Source organism: Chiroxiphia lanceolata, chromosome 2 (assembly GCF_009829145.1).
Source record: "Chiroxiphia lanceolata isolate bChiLan1 chromosome 2, bChiLan1.pri, whole genome shotgun sequence".
In the NCBI taxonomy this organism is placed as follows: domain Eukaryota; kingdom Metazoa; phylum Chordata; class Aves; order Passeriformes; family Pipridae; genus Chiroxiphia; species Chiroxiphia lanceolata.
Window position 1 is genome coordinate 26,623,978 of NC_045638.1, and position 22,179 is coordinate 26,646,156.

At 42.2% G+C, this 22,179-nt stretch overlaps 1 protein-coding gene across 1 annotated transcript; it reads left to right on the forward strand.

The window, feature by feature from the left end:
• Positions 1–189: 189 nt before the first annotated feature.
• On the forward strand, positions 190–11,561 carry F10 (coagulation factor X). The gene is made up of 8 exons (XM_032680725.1): positions 190–347; positions 2,526–2,686; positions 4,080–4,104; positions 6,595–6,708; positions 7,512–7,652; positions 8,250–8,500; positions 9,324–9,441; positions 10,224–11,561. The coding sequence occupies exons 1-8, from the start codon at positions 278–280 to the stop codon at positions 10,763–10,765; spliced, it is 1,422 nt and encodes a 473-aa protein (XP_032536616.1). The 5' UTR covers positions 190–277; the 3' UTR covers positions 10,766–11,561.
• Positions 11,562–22,179: the final 10,618 nt, after the last annotated feature.

Below are 22,179 nucleotides of genomic sequence, written 5' to 3' on the forward strand. Positions count from 1 at the left end.
AAAAAAAAAAAAAGAGAAAAAAAAAGGCTGCGGCCTTGGGCTTTGAAAAAATAAAGGAAAAACGGAAAAGAAAGAAAAGTCTCATCCCCCCTGAGTGAGAAATTCCGCCGCGGCTTTCCCCCTGCCCCGGCGCTTCCGCTATTTCTGGGCAGGGAGAAGCAACGCCGCTTCAGTCTCACCCCGCCCTAGGGGGTGAAGACTTCGGCTCCCGTCCCGTCCCGTCAGTCCCTCCGTGCCCCGTCCCCGCGGGGCCATCAGCGGGGCGCTCCGCGCTGCCATGGCCGGCCGCCTGCTGCTCCTCCTGCTCTGCGCCGCGCTGCCCGGCCAGCTCCGCGCTCAGGAAGGCGGTAAGGCGGCACCTTTCTCATTTTTTTGGGATGTGGGAATCCCTCTTCGGAGCAGTCTTCGGGGATGGGGAGGAGCTACCGGGCCGAGAGACGGTGAAAGGTCGATGTTGCGGGCCGGGGGCGCGCACCAGGAGAGCGTCGGCAGCAGCCGGGAGGTGCGCTTCGGGAACAGGGAGCTGCTGTGGGCATCTCGGGGTGCCAGACCCCAGGGATGCTAAGTCCCGTTGCCGTCTCCGGGGCCTTTCCTGGGCTGCTTCGTCTTCCCTTTTTTCCCCCGGAAAGTGAGATTGTTGTTCCTCCCCACCTTTTGCAACTGGAATACAGCTGCCCTCACACTCTGAGGTGCTCGTGTGTGAAGGGAAGCCTGGCCAAGCATTGGTTGGGTGTGCTTGGCCGTGGAGGTGACTCCTCTGTTTGTGCCACCACCATGCTCAATGCCAAAGTCCAGGGCAGCATCAAGAAGTGGCCTTTCAAAAGTTGTTAACTCTGCCTTCGGTGACTCAGGCCACTTACAGTTTAAAACAAGTCTTTAGCATATTTCTGGAACATCCTACTTCAGTCGTCCAGTGCCTGTTGCTCCTTGGTGTCTCTGAAGAAGGAAGCATGATAGAAAGCTTGAGAAAGAGAACGACCAACCTCAGAAGACTGATAAGCTAGTTCAAGTTTACAAAAACATCCTCTTATGCGGGTAGTGTGAAAGCAAAAGAATATAGAGGCGATAACCCCACCAGCTGTGTCCTGTCACTTTCCTGTTACTGCAGAGAGGGATTTAAGGGCAAATAAGATAGCAGGTGAATGAACTAACAGTCACTGAGCTGCAAGTTACAAGCACTTTCTGCAAGCCTTCCTTGAGAGGAGCTGTTTTAAAGTAAGCAGGGCTTGAAATTAAGGATGGGATTGCTTAATATAAATAGCACAAACGGAATTTGTCTCCGTTTGGCTGATCCACCAATTTCAATGAAAGCAGAATAAGTCACCTCTCTGTTCACTTGGAGGATATTAGGGTATATGATTACTATCAGCAATTTATTTATTATTGAATTAAGCTGCATGAAGAACGCTCCTGAAGGTATGTGCAAGCTGTGCACTGAGCATAAGGCGTTGTCCTTGAGTCCCATCTGTAGCACAGTCTTCCACACTGTGGTTGGAAAGTATTTTTTTGGTGTAAATTCCAGATGGTAGAACTTGATTAAAAGCCAACTTCCAAACTCTTCACACTTGCCTAGAACATACGCTTTTTACAGAGTAATTGGCAACTTATTTCATCCAGTGTTGGTTTTGTTTTTCCTGCCTGGTAATATGTGCACAAGTCACTGGAGAATAATGCTATTGCTCACATAGCCACATGCCTGAGATGAGTCCAACACCTCTGACCCTCCAGCTTAAATCAACAGCTACCTGCATCTTTAACTTGAAAGCAGCAGGTCTTAGGCTTCTGTCACACCAAGCTTTTAAGAAATAAAAACAACTCAGCAAACCGACTTCAGGCTGTACTTTCCTGCTGAAGCTGATGCTAATTTACTTCCGCCTTTGTTAAATCTTAGAAGGCAGCTGCCTTATCAGTACACATATCAGTAAAGCAGGAACATTTCTACAGGCACTTGAGAGGTGCTGTTAAGAGGGGCAGAGGATCCCAGTGCAGCACAGTGGGATTTAGGGTGGTGAAGGGCAATAGAACTCATACATGGGCTCTTCCCAGCTGTTACTAGATACATTGCTTTATCTTGAGTTTGTGTGGCATTTAGTTTCTGCATCACAAGCCCCTAGATCAGGCAGTTATGTTGCCTGATGGTCAGCTTTAAAACGAAATTGAGGAATGCAATCTCCCTGGCCTTCAGGGAAAGTCATTCTGTTCAAGACTGAGTCTTGAGCAGGAGCAACAGAAATGTAAACCCCTGCCTGATGGCAACCTGCATGTTCTTATTTTTGAGAATAAAAAGAGTAGGAGAGAATTTTGGGGACCTACATTTTGTCCTGGGGCTACTGATTCTCAGAGAGAGATTGTTCTGAGATCCTGGAATGTATCAGCCTGTGTGAGGACTAACTTTACAGGTAATGTTATGTACTGGTAGAGGGGTGAAAGGGTCTGTTTTGGTTTTGTTTCTACCTCACTTATTTCTAATGACTCTTTACCACCACCAAATGTTACCATCTGTGTAATTTTTCTCTTTTATCTAGTATTCATCAAGAAAGAAAATGCCGACAAGTTCTTGGAAAGAACAAAACGTGCTAACTCTTTCTTAGAGGAACTGAAGAAAGGGAATATTGAAAGAGAATGCGTTGAGGAGCGCTGCTCAAAAGAAGAAGCAAGAGAAGCTTTTGAAGACAATGAGAAAACTGTAAGGATGAAATAATATGAAACATAGATCTGTACATTTCATGTTTAAAAATTACCATTCAAGTCTTTTGAACTGGGCATCAAAACTCACAAGTTATTCACAATCACTTAACACAAAGAAAAAATAGTGGTTGATTGTGGTTGGAATTGCTAAGGCATAAATGTCTGCCAGCCCATCTTAAAGCCTCAATCCTTTTACTTGTTCTGATCTGTTTAATTGCCACTGAGAGGTATTTGACCTTTAAAGGCTTTGATGCTACCTATCAGTGTTGGAAATATGTTCACCCTATCTGAGTGGCATAGCCGAGTGCCATGACTATGGTCAAGACAATCCATTGGACGTCTGAGAAGGCAAATGCTGACATGGAACTTCATGGGGGAATTTAACTGAACTTATCTCAAGCAGTTTTGCAGTGCTTATCATCTTGTGGCTCTCTTTATCTGAATTGAGAGAATGTATACTGTGGACAGTTCTTAAATGCCTTACTGTTAATTGGAATGAAGTTTGTATGTGTGACTTTTGTGTCACCTACCTTACTCCAATGGCTTGCTTAAGACAGAAATGTGATCTGTTCCCAAGCTCAAGGGAAAATTAAAGCAATGGGGCAGCTGTGGAGACTGGAGTCAGTAGAATAGGCGGTATTTTAAAACTTGAAGTGACTTAGTAGTGGAGGAGAATAGGGAACATCGACTGTATCTATGTGGCTGTTAAGAACAACCCTGAAACTGGAGTTAAGGCCAGATTCATTTCCCTTTAGCATTGCTTGATGGCCAGAATGTTCTTGGAGTGGCACTGAGATGTCATGGGTGCATTGCCAGTGTACTTCAGAGCATAAATGTTGACTTACCTATGCAGAACCAGCACAGCCTGTTCTACCTGGTGACCAGATGTCACTGGAAAGGACTGTCTTGGACAGACAGCATACCTGGATTCCTCAGTGCAGAGGGAAAGGAGAACACAAATCAGACAAAATGTTTTTAAATGTCAGGATTTATGAGGTTGTGGTTGATGGGAGTATGGGGTGGGGATGGAGACTGAAAATTTGGCATTATGGGAAAATAAGTAAATTCAGTCAAAACTGATAGAAAAACACAGTTATGCAAGAAATGAAGTGGCTTATCCTGAGTGAATCACACTGTGGTATCTCTAAGAAGTTCCCGACATTTCTGAAAAATGCATGAGACTTGTTTCTGTAGAGCTGGGCAATATGGTTTTAAGTTATTAAATGGCAATAGCAGGCTGCAAGGCATGTACCTTGCAATATTTCTTTTAACAATTCTTAGCTGCAGATATCCTGTGTATGAAAGGTCTAATATTTTTCTGAGGAATTTAGTAATTCTCATTCAACTCTTTCTGTTTCCTTTTATTCCCCATTTTCCACACCTACCTTTAGGAGGAATTCTGGAACATCTATGTAGGTAAGAAACACTTCGTGTTTGTTTAGTGGATTAAACTTCCTCACTGCAAGGATTGAAAGGATGCACCTCTTAAGTAACCCCTTCCTGCTCCCTTGCTTCATCTCTTTTCACTCCAGCAAACCCTCACACTGTGTTTCCTCTGAAAAAGGAATCTGACATACTGAGTGCTGTTGCTTAAACCCAGTCATTTCATTTGCAGACAGGGTTCAGCTGCCTCCAGTTGCTGGGCTGATCTTTGTCCTCTCAAAAAAAAATAGTGGCTCTTTGCACACTAAGGACAATCACAAGTAGAAACTGTCCCTGTGGCTCTGCCAAACAGTTTTCCTCCAGAGAGTCAGCCCCAGATGGGAGAATTCAGGATACAAAGAGTTACAGATGAGAGTGTCACTTAAATGCCATAACCAACGCTAAGTTGTGAAACTGTATCTCACAGTCACTTACCTGTTTCCTGTCACCTTCCATACCAGAGTGGTATTGATTCCTATATTATAAAGCATTTTGTGGGATGTGTTTTCTACAGAACGGTTTGGAATTCAAGGAAGTTATGCCAGTAGATCAGCAAATACTACCTAACAATCTTTTCAGTTTTTTTTCTAAAGGTGTGAGTTGTATTTATTATTTAGTGTTTGTAAGCACTATGCAAGGACAGATTTTTAATGTATTAGTGCTTTGTAACATGTTCTCCAGAAAGTGTGTGTCCAGCTTGCATTTAGGAGGCGTATTTCAAAAATATTGACCAAAGACAGCTCAGCTTTGTCTTTTGGAATCTGCAGAGAATTGAAAACAGTTACCACAAAGAAGATGCAGACTTTCACAATCCTTTAAGCAGGGGAAGAACTCTACAACCTACAGGCTGAAATTTCAAGGAAAGCCTGCGTCAGTGTTGCAGTAAACTGGATTGGAATATTTCAAACCATTTTCTCATGAGAATACAAGCAGCAGAACATCAGTGCCAGAGCTCTTAACGGAAATGCCAATTTCATACATTTTAAACCACAGTTCACAAATGCTTTATGGGTGTTCAGAAGTATTGAAAACCACAGCTACCCTCAGCCAAGTTACTAGAACAATTTGTTCTAGCTTCCTTTTTTAGTAGGGGAATTTGTGCAACATTGACATAAAACACTACTCTGGCACTTCAGAGGAGGCAGTAACTAGAACCTGTGATGCAGGCCTTGAGTCTGTCCTTCTTTTGGTTAATATTGGTCTTGCCTTCCCTCTTTTGAGGATGGACATCAGGTTTCAATGCCTCTGTGGCTGGAGCATTTGGAGATCTGTTGGTTTTGTGCACATGCAGGTACAGAAGGGATGATGATGTGTGAGTGCAGTCTGCAAAGCCCGTCAGTTGTTCCCTGTGGCAAGTAGGGCTGTAGCAGCTGAGGTCACAGTCCAGAAACACCATGCAGGCAGCAAGCTGGATCCTTAGGATGAGTAGTTTCTTGCATATTGTCTCCTCAATGGTCACTGATGTTTCAGCTGCTCCAAAGAGGGGGCAGAACAGGTGGTAAAACACAGAAATTCAAAGAACAAATCTAGAGCAACAAATTATTAAGCAAGTGTCACTCTTCTGGATATCCTGCTTTTCTTATCAAACAGTGCAGCCCAGGGGACACATGTCACGAGGGAACACTAAATGGGAAAGACCGTGTCAGCAAGCACCAGTGCAGGAGTAAGATACCTTTGTGGGGATGGGAGAAAGGGCTGCTCCATGGAATGTGTCTCCAAACACAGTGCAGCCTCCCTGTCCTCCAGGTAACTGAATTTGTGACATAATTGTGGCTGGGGCCCTGGAGTCAGGTCAGCCACTATTGTCTAGGTCATGGAAAGGAAGAAAGGCTGCAGAACTACCTTTCAAATGTGGGACATGCCAGCGCAGATGTGGCAGTGTGAGGTAAGAGCTGATATTTTGAGGCTCAAGCTCACACCTCACCAGATACAACGGAAAAATTTTGGTGCTTCTAAGCAGCACAAAACATGGATTTTGCAGGGCTTTGTAAAGTGTTGAGGTTTTATTATCTTCTGATTAATATGCTGGTGGCTGTGTCTTTAAATGGAGAGCTCTACAGGCAAAAGACATTCACAAGGGATAAGGTGACCTTAAGGAAATAAAAGTTTAGGCTTTTTAGGCAGTAGTTGCAATGTAGAAATGTCCCATCTGCTTTTACAGGCTTCATTGTAAGTTATATATGCTCTTGACTACGATGTATTACTTTATCTTTCTACAAAAAAAGCTTGTGTTTGCACTGTCATACAGTACCCACCAAAAACAGATTGCAAAAGTGAGGATATGTGTATGAATCATTGCAGGTTTGGAATGATTGCAGTTAGACTGCAGTTAGATGGTTTGTTCCATCTGGAATGTGGCAACTCACAGGACCTGTATTTTAAAAGGAAGGATAAAAGGTGGCTTCTTAAAACTGACACCCCTTCAGAGTTCACTGAAAATACTTACACTCTTACAACAATTTGGTGTTTGGTTTGTTTTTGTAGATGGGAACCAATGCAGCCCAAATCCTTGTCACTATGGTGGCCATTGTAAAGATGGAATTGGTTCCTACACTTGCACATGCTTGGATGGTTATCAAGGCAAGAACTGTGAATTTGGTAAGTTTCTGCTTTAGAGAACTGTGGCAGTGAATTTCCCAGGTAGCTGAAAAGTAGGGAGTTAATTCTTTCTTAACTCTTAATTATGATGGAGCCTGTCTACATGAACTGGAATCCCCAGAACATGTGGATAAAACTAAGAAGCATATGATTCTTATAACTCATGTCAAAAAGCCTTTATTCCAAGCTCAGAAGTACAGCCTCCCTGCTTAGCTCACACAGAAAAAAACTAAGAAAACAGATTTCAGCAGACAATGCAGAGACTTCTTCAGGTTTGCAAGGAAGCATATTTTGCATAAAAATCCTTCCTGAGGCTCGCTTCTGTGGCATACAACTGCTCCCCTGACAATGTCCTACCAGTGGAGGTGCAGGGTGTATCAGCAGCCCAGAAGTAAGAGTGGAGGGTGCAGAACTGATGTTCAGGCCCGAGACTGAGGGGAGTGATGAGGAGTTGAGATTTTTAGGGCAGGAGGGAGGAATCGTGTGTGGGTTTACTAGTATCTTCTCTATTAGTGTTTTATTCATTTTTCCCCTGACAGTTTGTCTCTGCTTTTCTAAGCTCACCATGACATGGCCACTGGGCCCACTTGGACTTAGCAAGTACGTTTTGTATGATGGATGTGGCTGCCTTGTAAGGCACAAGCTGGTGTTCACCACTCATGTTATTCCTAAGATGTACTTCAGATATTTTGCAGATGTAGAGACAGATCCCATTTAAGTGTGCATTTTGTTTTGGTGAAGTTTGAGATCTTCTGTGAAGTCAGTGTTTATTTACAGTTTTTCACCAACCATCTCTTTTCTAGTCATACCAAAGTTCTGCAAAATAAACAATGGTGACTGTGAGCATTTCTGCAGCATCAAAAAAGATGGACAGAAGGATGTATTGTGTTCCTGTGCAGATGGGTATGTTCTAGCAGAGGATGGCAAACACTGTGTTTCAACAGGTATGAAGCCACATGATAAACCAATAACAATTATGGTGAGACTTTTTTCACAGTCAAGGGATGTCTTGATTCACAGTTGAAGAATGTGTTTTGAAACATCGATATTCTACGAGATAGATTTAACAGTGAGTCCAACTGATTTGTATTTCCAAAGCCTTCCATTTGTGAGGTGATGTGATGGACTTGATCAATAGCTGGCTGTTTTGGAACCCTTTGTAAGGTGTGTTTCACAGAATTACCGCAGTAAATTCTGATGTTGACAGGGGAAAAGTGATTGCAGTAATAACTCACTTACTTAAACACTTACCTGCCATATAAAATATCTGCTTGCAAAAACTTACTACTTTACTGGAAACTGACGATGTTAGATAATTATCATTGGTACTATTAACATTTGTTCATTTTTGTTTTATTTCAGTAGTCCTTGACAGAGGGGTCAAACATGGGCTCATGATGTTGGTTTTAATATCCTTTATAACTAATAACACATTGCTGCTGTAAGCCATATTATTTCACTCATTTTCCTTAGTGTTTCCAAGGAGTTTTCTCTTGTGGGGTTTGTGTCCATCTCCAATTTTGACATTCTGCTCTTCACAGTAAAATACCCCTGTGGAAAAGTTTTTGTGAGAAGAAAGAAAAGGTCGGTTCTTTTACCTGGTGGTTATAGCAATGTAACGAGTGATCAAGAAGGCCCTCCCACAAATGAAACAAGCTCAGAGGATGACATTATTATTACTACAGAAAGCCCAACCCCCCCCACTGTCAACAGAACAAGTAGCAAGAATCCATATGTTGATACCAGGATAGTCGGTGGGGATGAATGCCGTCTCGGTGAATGTCCATGGCAGGTAAGTCTGGTTTGTGTGCCCTGCATGTGAGCAGAGTGTTTTTCTGAGGGAAGGTGTGCAGTGGCTCCTTTCACCTGGCTGCCTTCTGAATGTTACCCATGTACTGCCAGTGGTAGTGAGATGTAGCTGAATTGTGTGAACTGGGCACTTAGATGTGCTGTTCTGCAACTTGAGGCCTTAAACTGTCAAAATGAAAGGCTTTGCACCATTTTAGATGGAGCTGCCTAACCTATTCCCACACAGGGCTTTTGAGTCATGATGGTCTGCCAGGCCATTTTTGCAGGTTACGGTCTGGTTCTGTTTGAGAGCATCCACTCAGGGAACACACCCAAGAGCATGTCAGATAAAGCGAGTGTTTTACTTTGGAAATACACTTCTGTGTTTTACTTTTGAGTTTGGGCCAACCAAAATGAATTCCAAATACATTCCAAAATGTATTTGGGAATAGTAAGGGGGAGACAAACAGGAACAGAACTTGGACAGGAATTCTTGGGGATGGTAAGTCCAAGGGATGGGATGATTTGGGGGCTGCACTCTGCCTGCTCAGTCAGTCAGTGTCTAAAAGACAGTACAAAGTACTGTGAGTGCGGTAACATGGAATCCAAACGTACTTCACATAAAGACAGTCGAGGCTCTGTAGCAGTACAAGCTGATCTGTAGCTTCTTCACCCATGAACATAGTATTAAGAGAGACCTGGAGGGCCCCATAGGTGTTGCAGTAAGAAGCGAATGTGTGGTGTGCAGAGAAATCAGTTACCTGTTTATAGCTCATTCACATTAAATTGCACTTCTTAATTTTGCACTTAATTTTTTTCTTTCACAGGCTGTGCTGCTAAATGAGGAAGGAGAAGAGTTTTGTGGTGGAACTATTCTGAATGAAAATTCTATACTTACTGCAGCTCATTGCATGAACCAATCTAAAGAAATCAAAGTTGTTGTTGGTAAGTGGTTATTTATTTCACTCCTGCAATGTTTGAGCATGTGTTTCATCTTCACCTTCTGTGTTCTAAATGTCATGCGAGATGTACTCATTATTTTACGTGTTATGGTTTGTTATTTTTTTTGTTGTTATTTTGCTTTTTCTAATTTCTTGTTACTGTGGGAATCCTCCTTTTTAACAACAGGGACAGCAGATGTGGAAAATGATAATGGTGCATCCCTTTCTTCTTTGCCAACTAGTTGGAAGTGATAAAAAACAAATGTTTTATAAATGATGGCTATCAATGTTTTCAGCAGAGCAGTCCTTTTTCGGAAAGCTTGTCATTTCTGACACATCTGAATCATCCACATTTGTTCCTGCAGGAACACTCAGGAAATCTATGACACATTCAATAGAAGGCAAAGGAACAAACTCAGGTTATGGTTGCTTCACTTCTGAGCTGGGACACTAGATCAAAACAACTTTATCTTTTACTGTTTTAGTCTTGACCCAGACCATGTTCTTGTCTCTAAGTCAGGCTCAAACTCCTTTAAGAGATTCCATTGGTTTAGCTGGCTCGGTTTGTGCCTTTATGTAAACTGGTACAAACATCTCTGTAGATCAAAACTCAGGACCAAAACTGATCCAGTTGCTGCTAATAAATATTGCCTACATTTACTTGTATTGTATAAATGCTTAGGCTAAGTGTTAGGAATGGGTATACTAGTCTCTTCCTCTATCAAGGTTGTTCTTAATTTCTTATACTATCTCCACATTAATGACTCTTTTAATAATCTTGTACAGGTGAAGTGGACAGAGAGAAGAAAGAACAGTCTGAAACGATGCATACTGTGGACAAAATAGTTGTTCACCCTAAATATGTTGCTGCAACTTATGATAATGACATAGCCTTAATAAAGCTGAAGGAACCTATCACATTTTCGGAGTACGTTATCGCAGCGTGCCTTCCCAAAGCAGACTTTGCTAATGAAGTTCTGATGAACCAAAGATCTGGGATGGTTAGTGGCTTTGGGCGTGAATTTGAAGGTGGACGACTATCCAAAAAACTGAAAGTGCTTGAAGTCCCCTATGTTAATAGGAACACTTGCAAGCAATCGACTAACTTTGCAATAACAGAGAACATGTTCTGTGCTGGTTATGACACAGAGCAAAAAGATGCTTGTCAAGGAGACAGTGGAGGCCCCCATGTAACCAGATATAAGGATACTTATTTTGTTACTGGAATTGTTAGCTGGGGAGAAGGATGTGCAAAGAAAGGCAAATATGGTGTCTATACCAAATTGTCCAGGTTCTTGCGTTGGGTAAAAATGGCCTTGAATTTGTAGTGGCGGTGTGTCTCCTGATCCTTCTGATACCTTCCTAGGTGCAGTTTTTGTAACAGAAACTTTTTTTTTTTCCACATCTGCTAAATTTATTTTGAGAGCTGATTCCTTAAAGTTATGGTGCTGCTTCTATTTGTATTATCCCTGGCTTTAAATCTCATATATGTGGATTGTGAGTAGTGTTTTGAATTTGCTGAATGGCAGAATTTCCCCAAACAAAATGGTTGCTCAGTGGGGTCTTTTGTTTGCTTTAGTTATTTTTATATTGCCATTTTGGTTCTTGTCTGTTGACTCAAGTGCTTCCACCAGAGGCTCATAAACATATTCTAAACAATCACTAGCCATGATGAAAGTGGGCAGGACAGGACTTCAGTTAATCCTCATATTGCAACCATCTGGCTCAGCAGGGAGTTTGTTGTTAATGGAGCTATTTAAATTGTCCCTTTGGATGTGTTCAGAAGAGTAAGGGAGCAAGGCAGCTTGCATGGCAAAAGCTGAGACACAAGTAAATATTCAATGTGATTGAATAATAACCACATATTCCACAGAATGGCCTACTCAGGTCACAGCAGCTAATTAAAATAGCGGTTTGCTTTATATGGATTACAGTTCACCTTAGTTTAATGTAAACATTGCTGCTCATCAGAAAAAAAGTTTATGTGCATGTTCATTGTTTGCTGTATTGTGTTGTGGATTGTGTATGGCTGAGGATCGGAAATCTCCTATTTTTCTGGGTGTTTCTGTCAGGTACAATATTGATGTACACCAGCATTTGAAATAAAACATTCTTTCTTCTTCACTCCTTTTTTTTTTAACAAACCCAGACCTCTCAGGCTGTTACAGTTCATCATGTGCTCTACACCCTAACCATCCTGGTGGCCTTTCCAAGGCTCCTCCAATCTGTGATGTTCCCCTGTTCTCTGAGGAACACTGAACTTCACCAGACACCTGCCACTTATCTCTTAGGGTTTGAGCTGGTACTGGCTGGTTTTGTATAGCTGGTGCTGTGAGCAAACCAGGCTGACAAACTGGAAATACAACTCTGCAAAGCAGCAAGGTATTTCTGCAGTCAGTAGTGATTGTGGGCAGGAAGGTTAGTGAGCAGGTCAGTTACCCCATCTTGATGGTCTTGACCTGCATAACCCCTCAGTGGGCTAACTTCAGTGTTTACTCAGCAATGTTTGTTCCCTGGGTTCTTCTGTCCACTGGATTCCCGTTCCTCTCCCTTGTCCCACTGGAGCCTACCCCTGTGCTCCAGGGTGAAACTTGCCTCTTCAAAAGAAAACCTCAGGCCTAGATGCTACCAAAATTCTATTTACATACTCTTGCTAAAGGCTTTCTTGTACTTCGTTGGAGCTTGAGAACTGAAGCAAAATGCAGACTGGGCTGTATGAGGTGTTGAGACAGCTGAAGGCAGGACCTCTCTCTGGCAATGGTGGCAGTAGCTGGTGTGTGTATGTATGTTCTTGTTGAGCCAAGTGAGAGCAGACACAGAACAGGCAAGAGAGTGACAAAAGTCCATGTTTGTGTAATTATTTGTCATTATTTGTGCTTTGTGGACTAGGGGACATGAGTGAAAACTGGGCAGCTTTGCTGTCTTGCCCTCGTTGCTCCCATTTGTCAGCTGCAGTGTAATGATATCCAGGTCTAAGGCTCATGGGTAATACCATTTTGGACTGGAAGAACAGTGTCAGTGTGAAATATGGGGTCAGTAGGTTGATAAGCAGGGCTTTCAAATGCACAACACAAACAATGGGCCATTCTTCATGTTCTCAAGAGATGTGATAATTAAATAATCCTTCATATCCATTTATAAGGTGACAAAATGAACCCCACAAGATGTAACAATGAGGGGGGAACAAGAACCCTACCCCATCACTCATTGTGGTTGTCTAACAATCATCACTTCTCCACTTGATGAAGCATCCCACCTGTCTTTCAAGTTGGACCATGAGGTGCTTCTCTTCTCATCCAGTTTATGAATCATACTGCAGACATGATGCCTTCCCTGTTTAATTTTGCTGTAAAAGTCATTTGGGTATTACAGAGGTCTGGTTGGAGACAGTGGAACAAACACCTGAGTCATCTCCATTACAAGTGCTGTGAGTTAGATTTTGACATCCCAAAGGTGACGTGGGAGAGGTGCTTAATGGGACATGGGTTGTCCTGACTGTCTTCAGAATGTTTCATGGAAAATTTTCAACATACAAACAAACACGTAGAAAGCAATTTTGAGTGCACTTGTTTGCATTTAATTTTAATCTATAAACTAGAAGTAGCTGGCAATACAAAGATGGAAGATGACTTTAATAAAATAACTGTAAAAATGACAGAGCTCATTAATGAGAATATATATATTAAAAAAAGAAAAGGAAAATAAATGTATTAATGTATTTTTAAAAGAGAGGCTACTTCTAAAAACCCCATAAAACCCCGAAGTGTTTAAGGCAGTGTCTTAACTATCTCAAGGTCAAGAAAGGGCAGGAGGATTGATTAAAACTGTGAGCTCTTTCACGACCTCCAGAAGGAAGCACAGAAATACCTAGATCTGTATAAAGAATTGTAACCATCTTGGGATAAAACTAGAAAAGCTAAGGAGTAAGCACATTAAGATAAACATGATGTGAAAATCAATAGCTGATCCATGTACAGAGATAACGGAAAGAAGCCCAAGAATGTTAGTCTGTGCCCAATGGAGAAGAAAGTCTTTCTTCCTTAAAGTACCAGATTACTTGAGTCCACCAAGGAGAAAAGAAACTGAGTTACACTAGTCAGGAAAAAAAATCACATCGAAGTCTTCTAAGGGACAAATCACATCAATTTCCTCCAAGGACAGGATAACAGGCTGGGCGACTACAAAAGATGCAGTACACTTCAGATCTCTCCGTTAAGGGAGGCTTCTAACACCGTTTTATATAATGCTTTTATTGCCACAGAAAGACAAACACTGTTCTGGATGAAACTACTGTAAGTTTGGTGCAAATCTGGTTGAGAAACTGCACTACTTGACTGAAAGATTGTATGGAGTGCAGAGCTCCACAGAGGTGAGCCTGAGGACCTCTGATGCTGATATTTTCCACAGTGACATGCAAGACAAAAGAGAGTGTTTACTCACTGCATTTAGCTCATTCCAGACTGGAAGGATGACCATAACTTGAGATGAGAGTTCAGGCAATCTTGTGAAACTGGAACAGTGATTCTACGTAAATAGGAGCCAATTATGTAAACACAAAACCAAAATTTCACCTTTGGTCTCACAACACACAACCACAGAAATTTATAAAATATGTAATAAAAATAAGACATCTTCTCCATTTTAATGAGGACAAGAAATAATGAGATCCCATCACTCTAAGGGACACTCAGAGTAGATATTAGGAAACACTTTCTAGACATTGTAAGGCTAATTAAGGAGTAGATTAAGCTGCGTGGGTGAGCTGTGGAATCTCATTGTGAATCTGTAGGAACAGGTTAGACAGCATTTGTTAGGAGCAGTTTACTTGCTCTCACACTGTTAGAGCCAGGAAGAGCTCTCACATTCTGCCTGTGATCTTGCAATACCTGAGCTAAGGTAAGTACCATGCACTATATACAGATGGAAAAGGAATACTGCAAGGATCTACCAAGAGTACAATACTTCATTTATTACTGATGCTTTAGTTACTAATTTTTGCCTCTTATCCACACTTATGCTCATCTTTCCCTTAGTATTATGGCTGTTCTGGAAATTACAGATTATGCCTTGATTTGCCCTCAAAAAGCTGTCACTTATAGCTGGGAAACACAGCATAAGATGTTGAATGATGCTGGTCTACCTAATGTTGACAGCTTAGCATTTTTAAAATAACTGTAGTTACAACTGCTATGGTTATTGAGGCCTTTGACAGGAATTGCACCATATTTCCCAAAGTGGTGGAGTGTTTGATTCATGTTTGCAAGCAAGCTTTTATGAGCTACTTGTGTTTTTATGAAGTCACCATGAATCTATACATTTGACTCCTTTGCAGTCATACCAAGTGCATGAAAGGTCAACTTGGGAACTGTGAGCAGTTCTGCGAAACTGAAGATGAAGGAGTCATATGTTAATGTGCTGCTGGCTATGCCCTGGACAATGACAAAACCTGTGTTTCTGTAGGTAGGGAGCCAGAATTAAAGTTCATTCTATGGGACACACATCACATCTGCACCACGTTTGGGAAGTGCTGGTGTGTTGCGGCGCTGTTGTAGCGTAAAAAATAATGTTAATTGTTCAGACCTTTCACATTGCTTGAGGTGTTGGTAACAAATTTAATAAGATCTTAGCTAAAGGTCATAATTTAAGTAATATCAAATTGTTCAACTGTGAGGGATGTGTGGCAGTAGAAATAGCTCAGGTAACTGTTCTATGCAAGTAGGTGCATTCTCTCAGGTGACTGCAGAACCCGTGTCCCAGCAGGGGCAAAGCCATGTGAGAAACAAGTGATTACAATGGGCCCAGATTCCTCTTCTCCCACAGACTGAAACAGATCCTTCATGCTTTGGAGGATTTTGTTAGAAAGCAATAAGTTAGATTTTTGCTTGGTGAAAACTGATGTCTATTTTCCAGGCCTGAGTTGTGCTGAACATCTACAGATACAAAGGAATAGAAACCCAAAAAACTTCTTCCTTTACAATATATAGTTTGCAAGGACTCATCATTTCAGTGGTAGTAACATAATGTGACTGCAGTTGTATCTCACTTGTTTCTCCTCAAATATCACCTGTTTCATCACCTTTCATATCACATATCACCACCTTTCTCTTTTCTTCTGATATGGTTTGAAGCTGGCTCCCTGCCAAGTCTCCATTAACATTAACAGTTATTAGTCTCAGTCTATTCTTCTGCCTGTCTGGTGATATTTGTTATAATGCCTTTTGTAATTTAATACCAAGTTATTGTCATGAGTTGATGATTCCAGACATGGAAGACTTTACTCTATTTTTCATTTACAAAAGATTTAATAACAGCAGGTATCTGAAAATAATTATACCAATAATGGAAGATAGGTAACTTTTAAATACTTTGGAAATGCTGAATGCATTTGCCCACTTACTCAAAACAGGTACATTTTAGAGGTGGAAAATTACTTTCAGCCATTCTGATCCTTTTGCATTTGCAAAGGTTTTGTTAATGTCTTGAAAAATCTAGCAGAGCCAGCCCTGACAAGAACATCTGCATATCTAATTAGATTGCAAAAGGCTGCTGTTGAGGAGTTTTCTTGAACTATTAAGCAAGGTTTTCTCATTTTCATGAGCAGCTGATTCCCTGAAAGTGACCTGTTTCCCTGCAAACCCTGTTCCTCCAGTGTAGGTACCTATCTGTAACTCTGAAGGCTGGTTTTGACTGCAAAACCCATGCTCCAGCAGGTTTGAATAATTTCTTGGGATGAAAACCAACACAAGGTGCACTGGGAAGTTAGATTTAGTTTTCTGACCATGAAACTGTCCCCTATACCAAGGGCTCTGTCAGACAAGCTCTGTTGAATGGCACTTCAGTGACAGAAATTGCTTTCAGCAGCAACTGTCTGTCTTTCTGCTGTGCTGGAGTTTACTGTCCACTGCATGTCATTTGGCTTGGTGCCCCAGGAACTGCACAGGCACCATATCCCCCAGAGAGGTGAAAGACTATAGTCCTCCATCTCCTAAATTTTGGCTTAAATCAGCAAGAAAGATAGCTCTGAGCTCAGGTGGAGGCTGGTAACAGCAGCTGAGCCTTCATAGCTGTGTGCTCAGTGTTATGAACAAGAACACCTTACTCTGAGCACATGACACATGCTTCAAAGTCCCAATACCATCCAAACATCAAGTATTAGCCTTTTGGTTTTGCCTTTGCAGTCAAGTTCCCACATGAGATTAAGAAATCATGAAGCCAGTTGATAGAAGTCACAGGAATCACAGCAAATCAAGATGCTCATCTTGAAAATGAGGAAACCACAGAGGCCCCAAGCAGCCATCTGGAGGTCACCAGAGAGGCTGGCAGTTTACCCAGGATGTCCCCGTGGCAGGTAAGGAGCCTGACCCTGTTCACCAGGACTGGCACCCATTTAGTCTTCACTGTGCTTGTCCATGCCTGCTCCCCAAGGGTGCAGACTTCCCTGGCTTCAACATTTTGGATGGGCTATTCCACTCTCCTGAGTACTGTGTTACTGCACAGGTCTCCTACCACAAATAACGTTGTGTCTCCATTTCAGCATCAAGCAAGTGCTGAGAGGGAGAGGGTAGGAGAGAAGTAGCATTGCAGTTATGGGATGCAGAGGTTGGTGAGCCCCTTCCCTCTCAGTCACCCAATCATGCAGATAGCAGGATGACCATATCAGAAGAGTAGTCTGAGTTCCTGTTGTGGCCAAGACTAAAGTGAAGTAAAAAAGCCCAAGCACAAACAACATTATTACAATATCAGCTAAATTTTTTTTAAAAAAATAGCAACCAAAAACTGTTGGTAAAATAACTGAATGCACAAACTTTGATTTGAGCCAGGATAAAGATCTGCCTTGACAGGTTTCCCATTGTGGCAGCTACATCTCAGTGTAACTCTCAACCCCTCTGAATGAAGATTGCCTTTTTGACAGAAAATACATATGAAAATGTCTACTTTAAGAAAACTGTTTGAATCTCATTTAGCTATTCAGGTTTTTGTGCTTTAGTTTTCTTCTCTCACTTTGCCAGCTGTTCTACTAGTAGATGAGTATAATGAATGGTTTTGCAGGGGGACAATTCTGAATGAGTATTTTATACTTTCTGGAGCTCATTGAATTAACTAGTCTAAAGACTTCTTGTTGGTAAGTACTTCTCACTTTTCCCTTTACTACAAAAAAAAGGAAGTGTCCTGTGTTCATGTCTCCATATGCAAGATGCTGAATTCTGCCAGAGTTTTTCTTACTCTCTTGTTATTCCTCCCTGCCTCTTGACTAACAGTATCTCTTGCCTCTTGACTAACCGTGAAATACATGTTTAAATTTCTAGAATGGACAGTTTCTTTAAGCATAGCTCAGCCTAGTGTAGCTTATATATGTTAGAAGCCAAATATAAAATGGGGAAGGTATGCTGGCAGGTAAGGTGGTTGAGCTGATGTGGTTAAATTGGTCTAGCATTACACATTTATGCAATTTCCTGTGTTGGCCAAACCCTGAAGAATTCCAGATGCCTCATTCAGATATTAGCAATAACTGTTTTGACAGCGTGTAGATACTATTCTGATACTGTTCCATACTTGAAATGTCAAGTACATTATTTATTACTGTTGTTTATTAAAAAGTAGTTTATCACAAGTTCTAGGCACTCAAAAATGGTGTTCTGAGTCATAAAAATTGTACTCAGCCTACAAGAGTAAAGCAAAAATTGTGGTTGTCTAAATTCCAATTGTTTGTCTGTTTAATTCCCCAAAAAAAATTTATACAAATCAAGAAAGATCAAATATATATGTAAAGTGGTAAACTCTCGAAGTTTTAAAAGACAATAAATATCTAATTACTGTTTAAGTCTGACTATATTGCTCTATAAATGAGAGGGGCAAAATTCTTCTTTTCTGTGTTGAGGCTTTTGGTTGTGCCATTGGCAATATTGTAATGAAGCCCAAAACTTTATATCAAAGTTTTCATTAAGAGCATTATTCTGATTGCAAAGTTCTGATTTTCTACTTGCTTGGCATTTTGGTAGCCCTTTAAAACTCCTCCAAAATGGGTATAAATTGCTACAGCTTCAGGATATAGGACTGGTCTATTTTATTTGTACACTACAATACCTATACAAAGTGCAAGGAACGTTGGTTCCTTTTTTTATCCAAAGGATTTACCCCTTCTGAATTCCCATAGGATCTCCATTGAAGCCTCAGATTACAGTTCATCCCTAAAATATATATTGAGGAGAGCCAAAAATATATGAACTGTGGCCATGCTCAGATGTGTCCCAGGGACTACAGGGGGGGCCATTGCCCAGGGCTTGCACTTGCTGACCTATCCCTTCATTGCTATCCATCTCTCCTCCACACAGCCCTGCATTACCACTTGCTCAAGCTCTTCAGCACTCCTGGTTTATTCATAACCAAGTATAAAAGGCCTGGATCATCTTGGAGATGGAACTTTGGAACTTGAATAGGCTTTTTTGCCATCTTTTTTCAATAGGGACAGATTTCTTTCCCCTGTCATAAATGCAGAAGTCAGTCCCCAAAAGCAGTCCGGCAGTGTGACAGTTGCACACGTCTACAGAGTCCATGTCTCACATGGCTTGGGAGTCAAGTTTATGACAGAAGCCACTTCCACCACCCACTTACATCTGTTTAGGCCATGGGCGGAAGCTGTCAGGTGTAGACTTTCCACTGGTGCTGCTGAGGTCAGATCAGGACTTCCCTCCGGTCTGAATTCCAGGTAAAGTCCAAACACTTCTCTTCATTACCCACTTCAGACTGTGTCAGTGTTACAGGAGTTTGCCTGAAAAATCCACTGCTTAGATTTTGCTGAGAACCATTTTTATCCTGAAGTTCAGCATAGGGCAATGAGGAGATGTTATCAGAGAAAATTGGAGAAAAAATAATAAATCCTTATCCAAATGGCACAGACTCCAAAGTGATTTTTCTTCATTTTTAACAAAGGATCAGAATATTCCTCATCTCAGAGCAAAATCAAACACCTTACTAACCCCCCTTATCCATCCTTTAAACTATCAACTAGGAGCTGAAGTGCTACAGTGTCCTCTGTGCATGTGCTCTGCCATCTTCTGGTCAATTTTATTGGTCGCACTTTTGGTAGAGAAAAAGATATTAAAATAAAAGTGGGGGGAAGGGGGTAAAGAAACACGAAGGTGGATGTAAAGAAAGAATGTATTTTAATAAATGAAATATTAACAACAATTGCTATTTTTAACAACATATGCACAGAAATAGAGAATGTCAGAGCTTGCACCTACACAGACCATAGAATCATAGAAGGGTGTGGGTTTGAATGGACATTCAAAGATGATGTAGTACAGCACCACCTGCCATGGTTAGGGACACTTTCCACTAGACTAGGTTGTTGAAAGTCCCATCCAGCTGGGCCTTGAACACTGCTATGGGTGTGGCAAATGTTGGAGTAGTTACAAGGTGTCTTTTGTTTTCACTGCCAGGATGTCAGGAGACTTACACATCCTTGTGGCTATGCTCACGGCCTTGTTGTGAATGCAGCATCCGCAGGAGAGAATCAGAGCTCTCTGGGATTACATTCCTTCCCCCTGCTCTCTCCTCCATTGCAGGTTTTCCTGCAATCTCTAACCAAACCACAAAGACAGCACTGATGCTCTTTTGAAACAGCTGCACGTTCCTCCTGCTTTTAGAAGTGCTGATGCATGTTGGATTTGGCAAGAAAATCTTTTGGTTTTTGTCTGCAGGTGGTGAACAGACCTGGCTGATGGCAGTCCAGGTGTTTAGCTGAATCATAACCCATTTTAACTGTACTAAGCATTAACCCTTTGCAGAGTATGTGTTTCCTTTCTGCTGGCTGGAGAAAGTGCATCTGACATTTTTGTAGCTTCTCTGCACACAAAGACCTGTGCTGCCTATAAGCATGCATGCTGATAACCACGCTTCACATGAGGAGAATGGAAATGGGATTAGCTCATGTCACTCATGGCTAGCTCTTGACTGAGACTGCACATGACCACAGTCACCTGTTTTGGATAGTCTGGTGCCTAGTCAGGGCTCAGGGATGTGCTCCCATTTTGTTGTTCTAAACAGTTGTCTGCAAGGGAGCATTTCTTCTTTAATTTGAAAAAGCTCTCTCTTGTTCCTGAATCTGCTGCTTCCACTTGCATATTGTCTATGCAAAGAATAGCCTCAGTCTCCACAACATATTTGCCCCAAAGATCAGCCCTCTGACAGAGGAATTACTGATTTAAGCCATGGTAAAACCTGGCCTCTGCCCTCTCCATCTCTCTGGAGCTGACAACAATTGCTGTGATTTGCCTGCAGCTTCTCCATGGTCCTTCCCTGTGGGGAGAGACCAGCCAGGCAGTAGGCAGTCAGTCCTCATCCCCTCCTTTTCCTTATGAGAAAAGATGGTGCTTTGGGGATCTGTCAACACTCAGGGCACAGGGCAGTTTATCTCTTCAGTTTGTCAGGCAGGAGATGAGTAACCTGTGTGCAAAAAAGGACAATGTGGAGGAAAAGGAGGTGGCTTGCTGTAGCCATGGGAGGTTTAGCAAAAGGTGTAACGGGGCTGTGGAGTTCAGCAACATTTTGTCTGCTGCCCTGTGCCATATGGGATGGACAGGTGTTGCCCAAGGTGGGCTGCAGCGGGGCTACAGTCAGTCACACCTGCTCTTACCTCCTCACCCTGCTGGTCAGGACTCTGGGTAACCTGGAGCAAGGACAGAGCACAGAGGAAGCCAGTAGGGTGCTGAGGACTGTGCCACAGGCAAAATGGGGAAGGAGAGGAGGCAGAGGAAAGAAAGTCACCAGGTCTACCAGCAGCACAGATGGCTCAGAGCAGAGGGGCTTGGAGGGGCCCCTGCTACTACCCCACTTCCAGTGAGTTGGTGGTTACTAACCACCAGCACCACAGTCCATCTTCAGTATCCACAACACACAATTAACTGCTGTGTCTGTGTGCCCCTCGGAAGGAGGAAGAAATGTGGCTGCAAGCTCAGTCATCAGCTTTCGTTATTTGCTTAGTGCAGAGGTGATGTTTTCTGGTAAATAATAGCTGTCCCCTTTCACTAGCTGAGGTATGCATTTCCAAAAAGCATGTGACCAGTTACTCAGAACAGCTGCCCTTGACCCCTCATGCTGCAGCAGGGCTGATGGCCAGCCAGGGTCCCGTAGCATGAGGTGGGTGGCATTGGCAGGTCCCCATCACTGCCTGGGCAGCTGGCCTGCAAACCCACTTTCCCTGGCTTACTGCACTGGGCAGGAAATTACTTCCATGGGAACTGGTTGCTAGAGCAGGAACAACTCCCTCAGTTACTCCATCCTGAGGAACTGCTAATTTCACATCTGACGCTGTCTGCAGGCTTCATCCTGGAACCAGTAACCCTCCAAGCTGGGGGCAATCCTTAAGCAAGGCTACAGGAAATAGGGTGTGAGTCTCCTTAATGAAACACATCACCATGTGCTCACTGTGGTAATTAAAGGAATGGAAGAAGAAATCCCAGTAACACGTCATAAGGAAAGATGTGCAGAAAGGACTGCCCTTTTAAACCCCTCCACAGTCATGCAAAAATTAAAATATAAAGCCTGTTGCATTGATACCAATACAGAAAAAGCAAAGTCAGTGCCATATGTACTGAGTACACTGTGTTCTATTCCGAAGGACACAGCTTCTCAGCCAAGGGATACTTTTTCAAAAAAATACACACAGTCAGAAAAAAAAAGACCATGTAAACTAAGATCTGGTGAGAATACAGCTTCTGAAGCTCTGTGTTGTTAATAT

What these genes read in the sequence shown, in the direction of transcription:
- F10 (XM_032680725.1), top strand. Translation starts at nt 278, where the DNA reads ATGGCCGGCCGCCTGCTGCTCCTCCTGCTCTGCGCCGCGCTGCCCGGC. An exon ending in CAAACACTGTGTTTCAACAG is followed by an intron (nt 7,653 to 8,249) that starts GTATGAAGCCAC and finishes TGCTCTTCACAG; the next exon opens with TAAAATACCCCTGTGGAAAA. An exon ending in TCGGTGAATGTCCATGGCAG is followed by an intron (nt 8,501 to 9,323) that starts GTAAGTCTGGTT and finishes TTTCTTTCACAG; the next exon opens with GCTGTGCTGCTAAATGAGGA.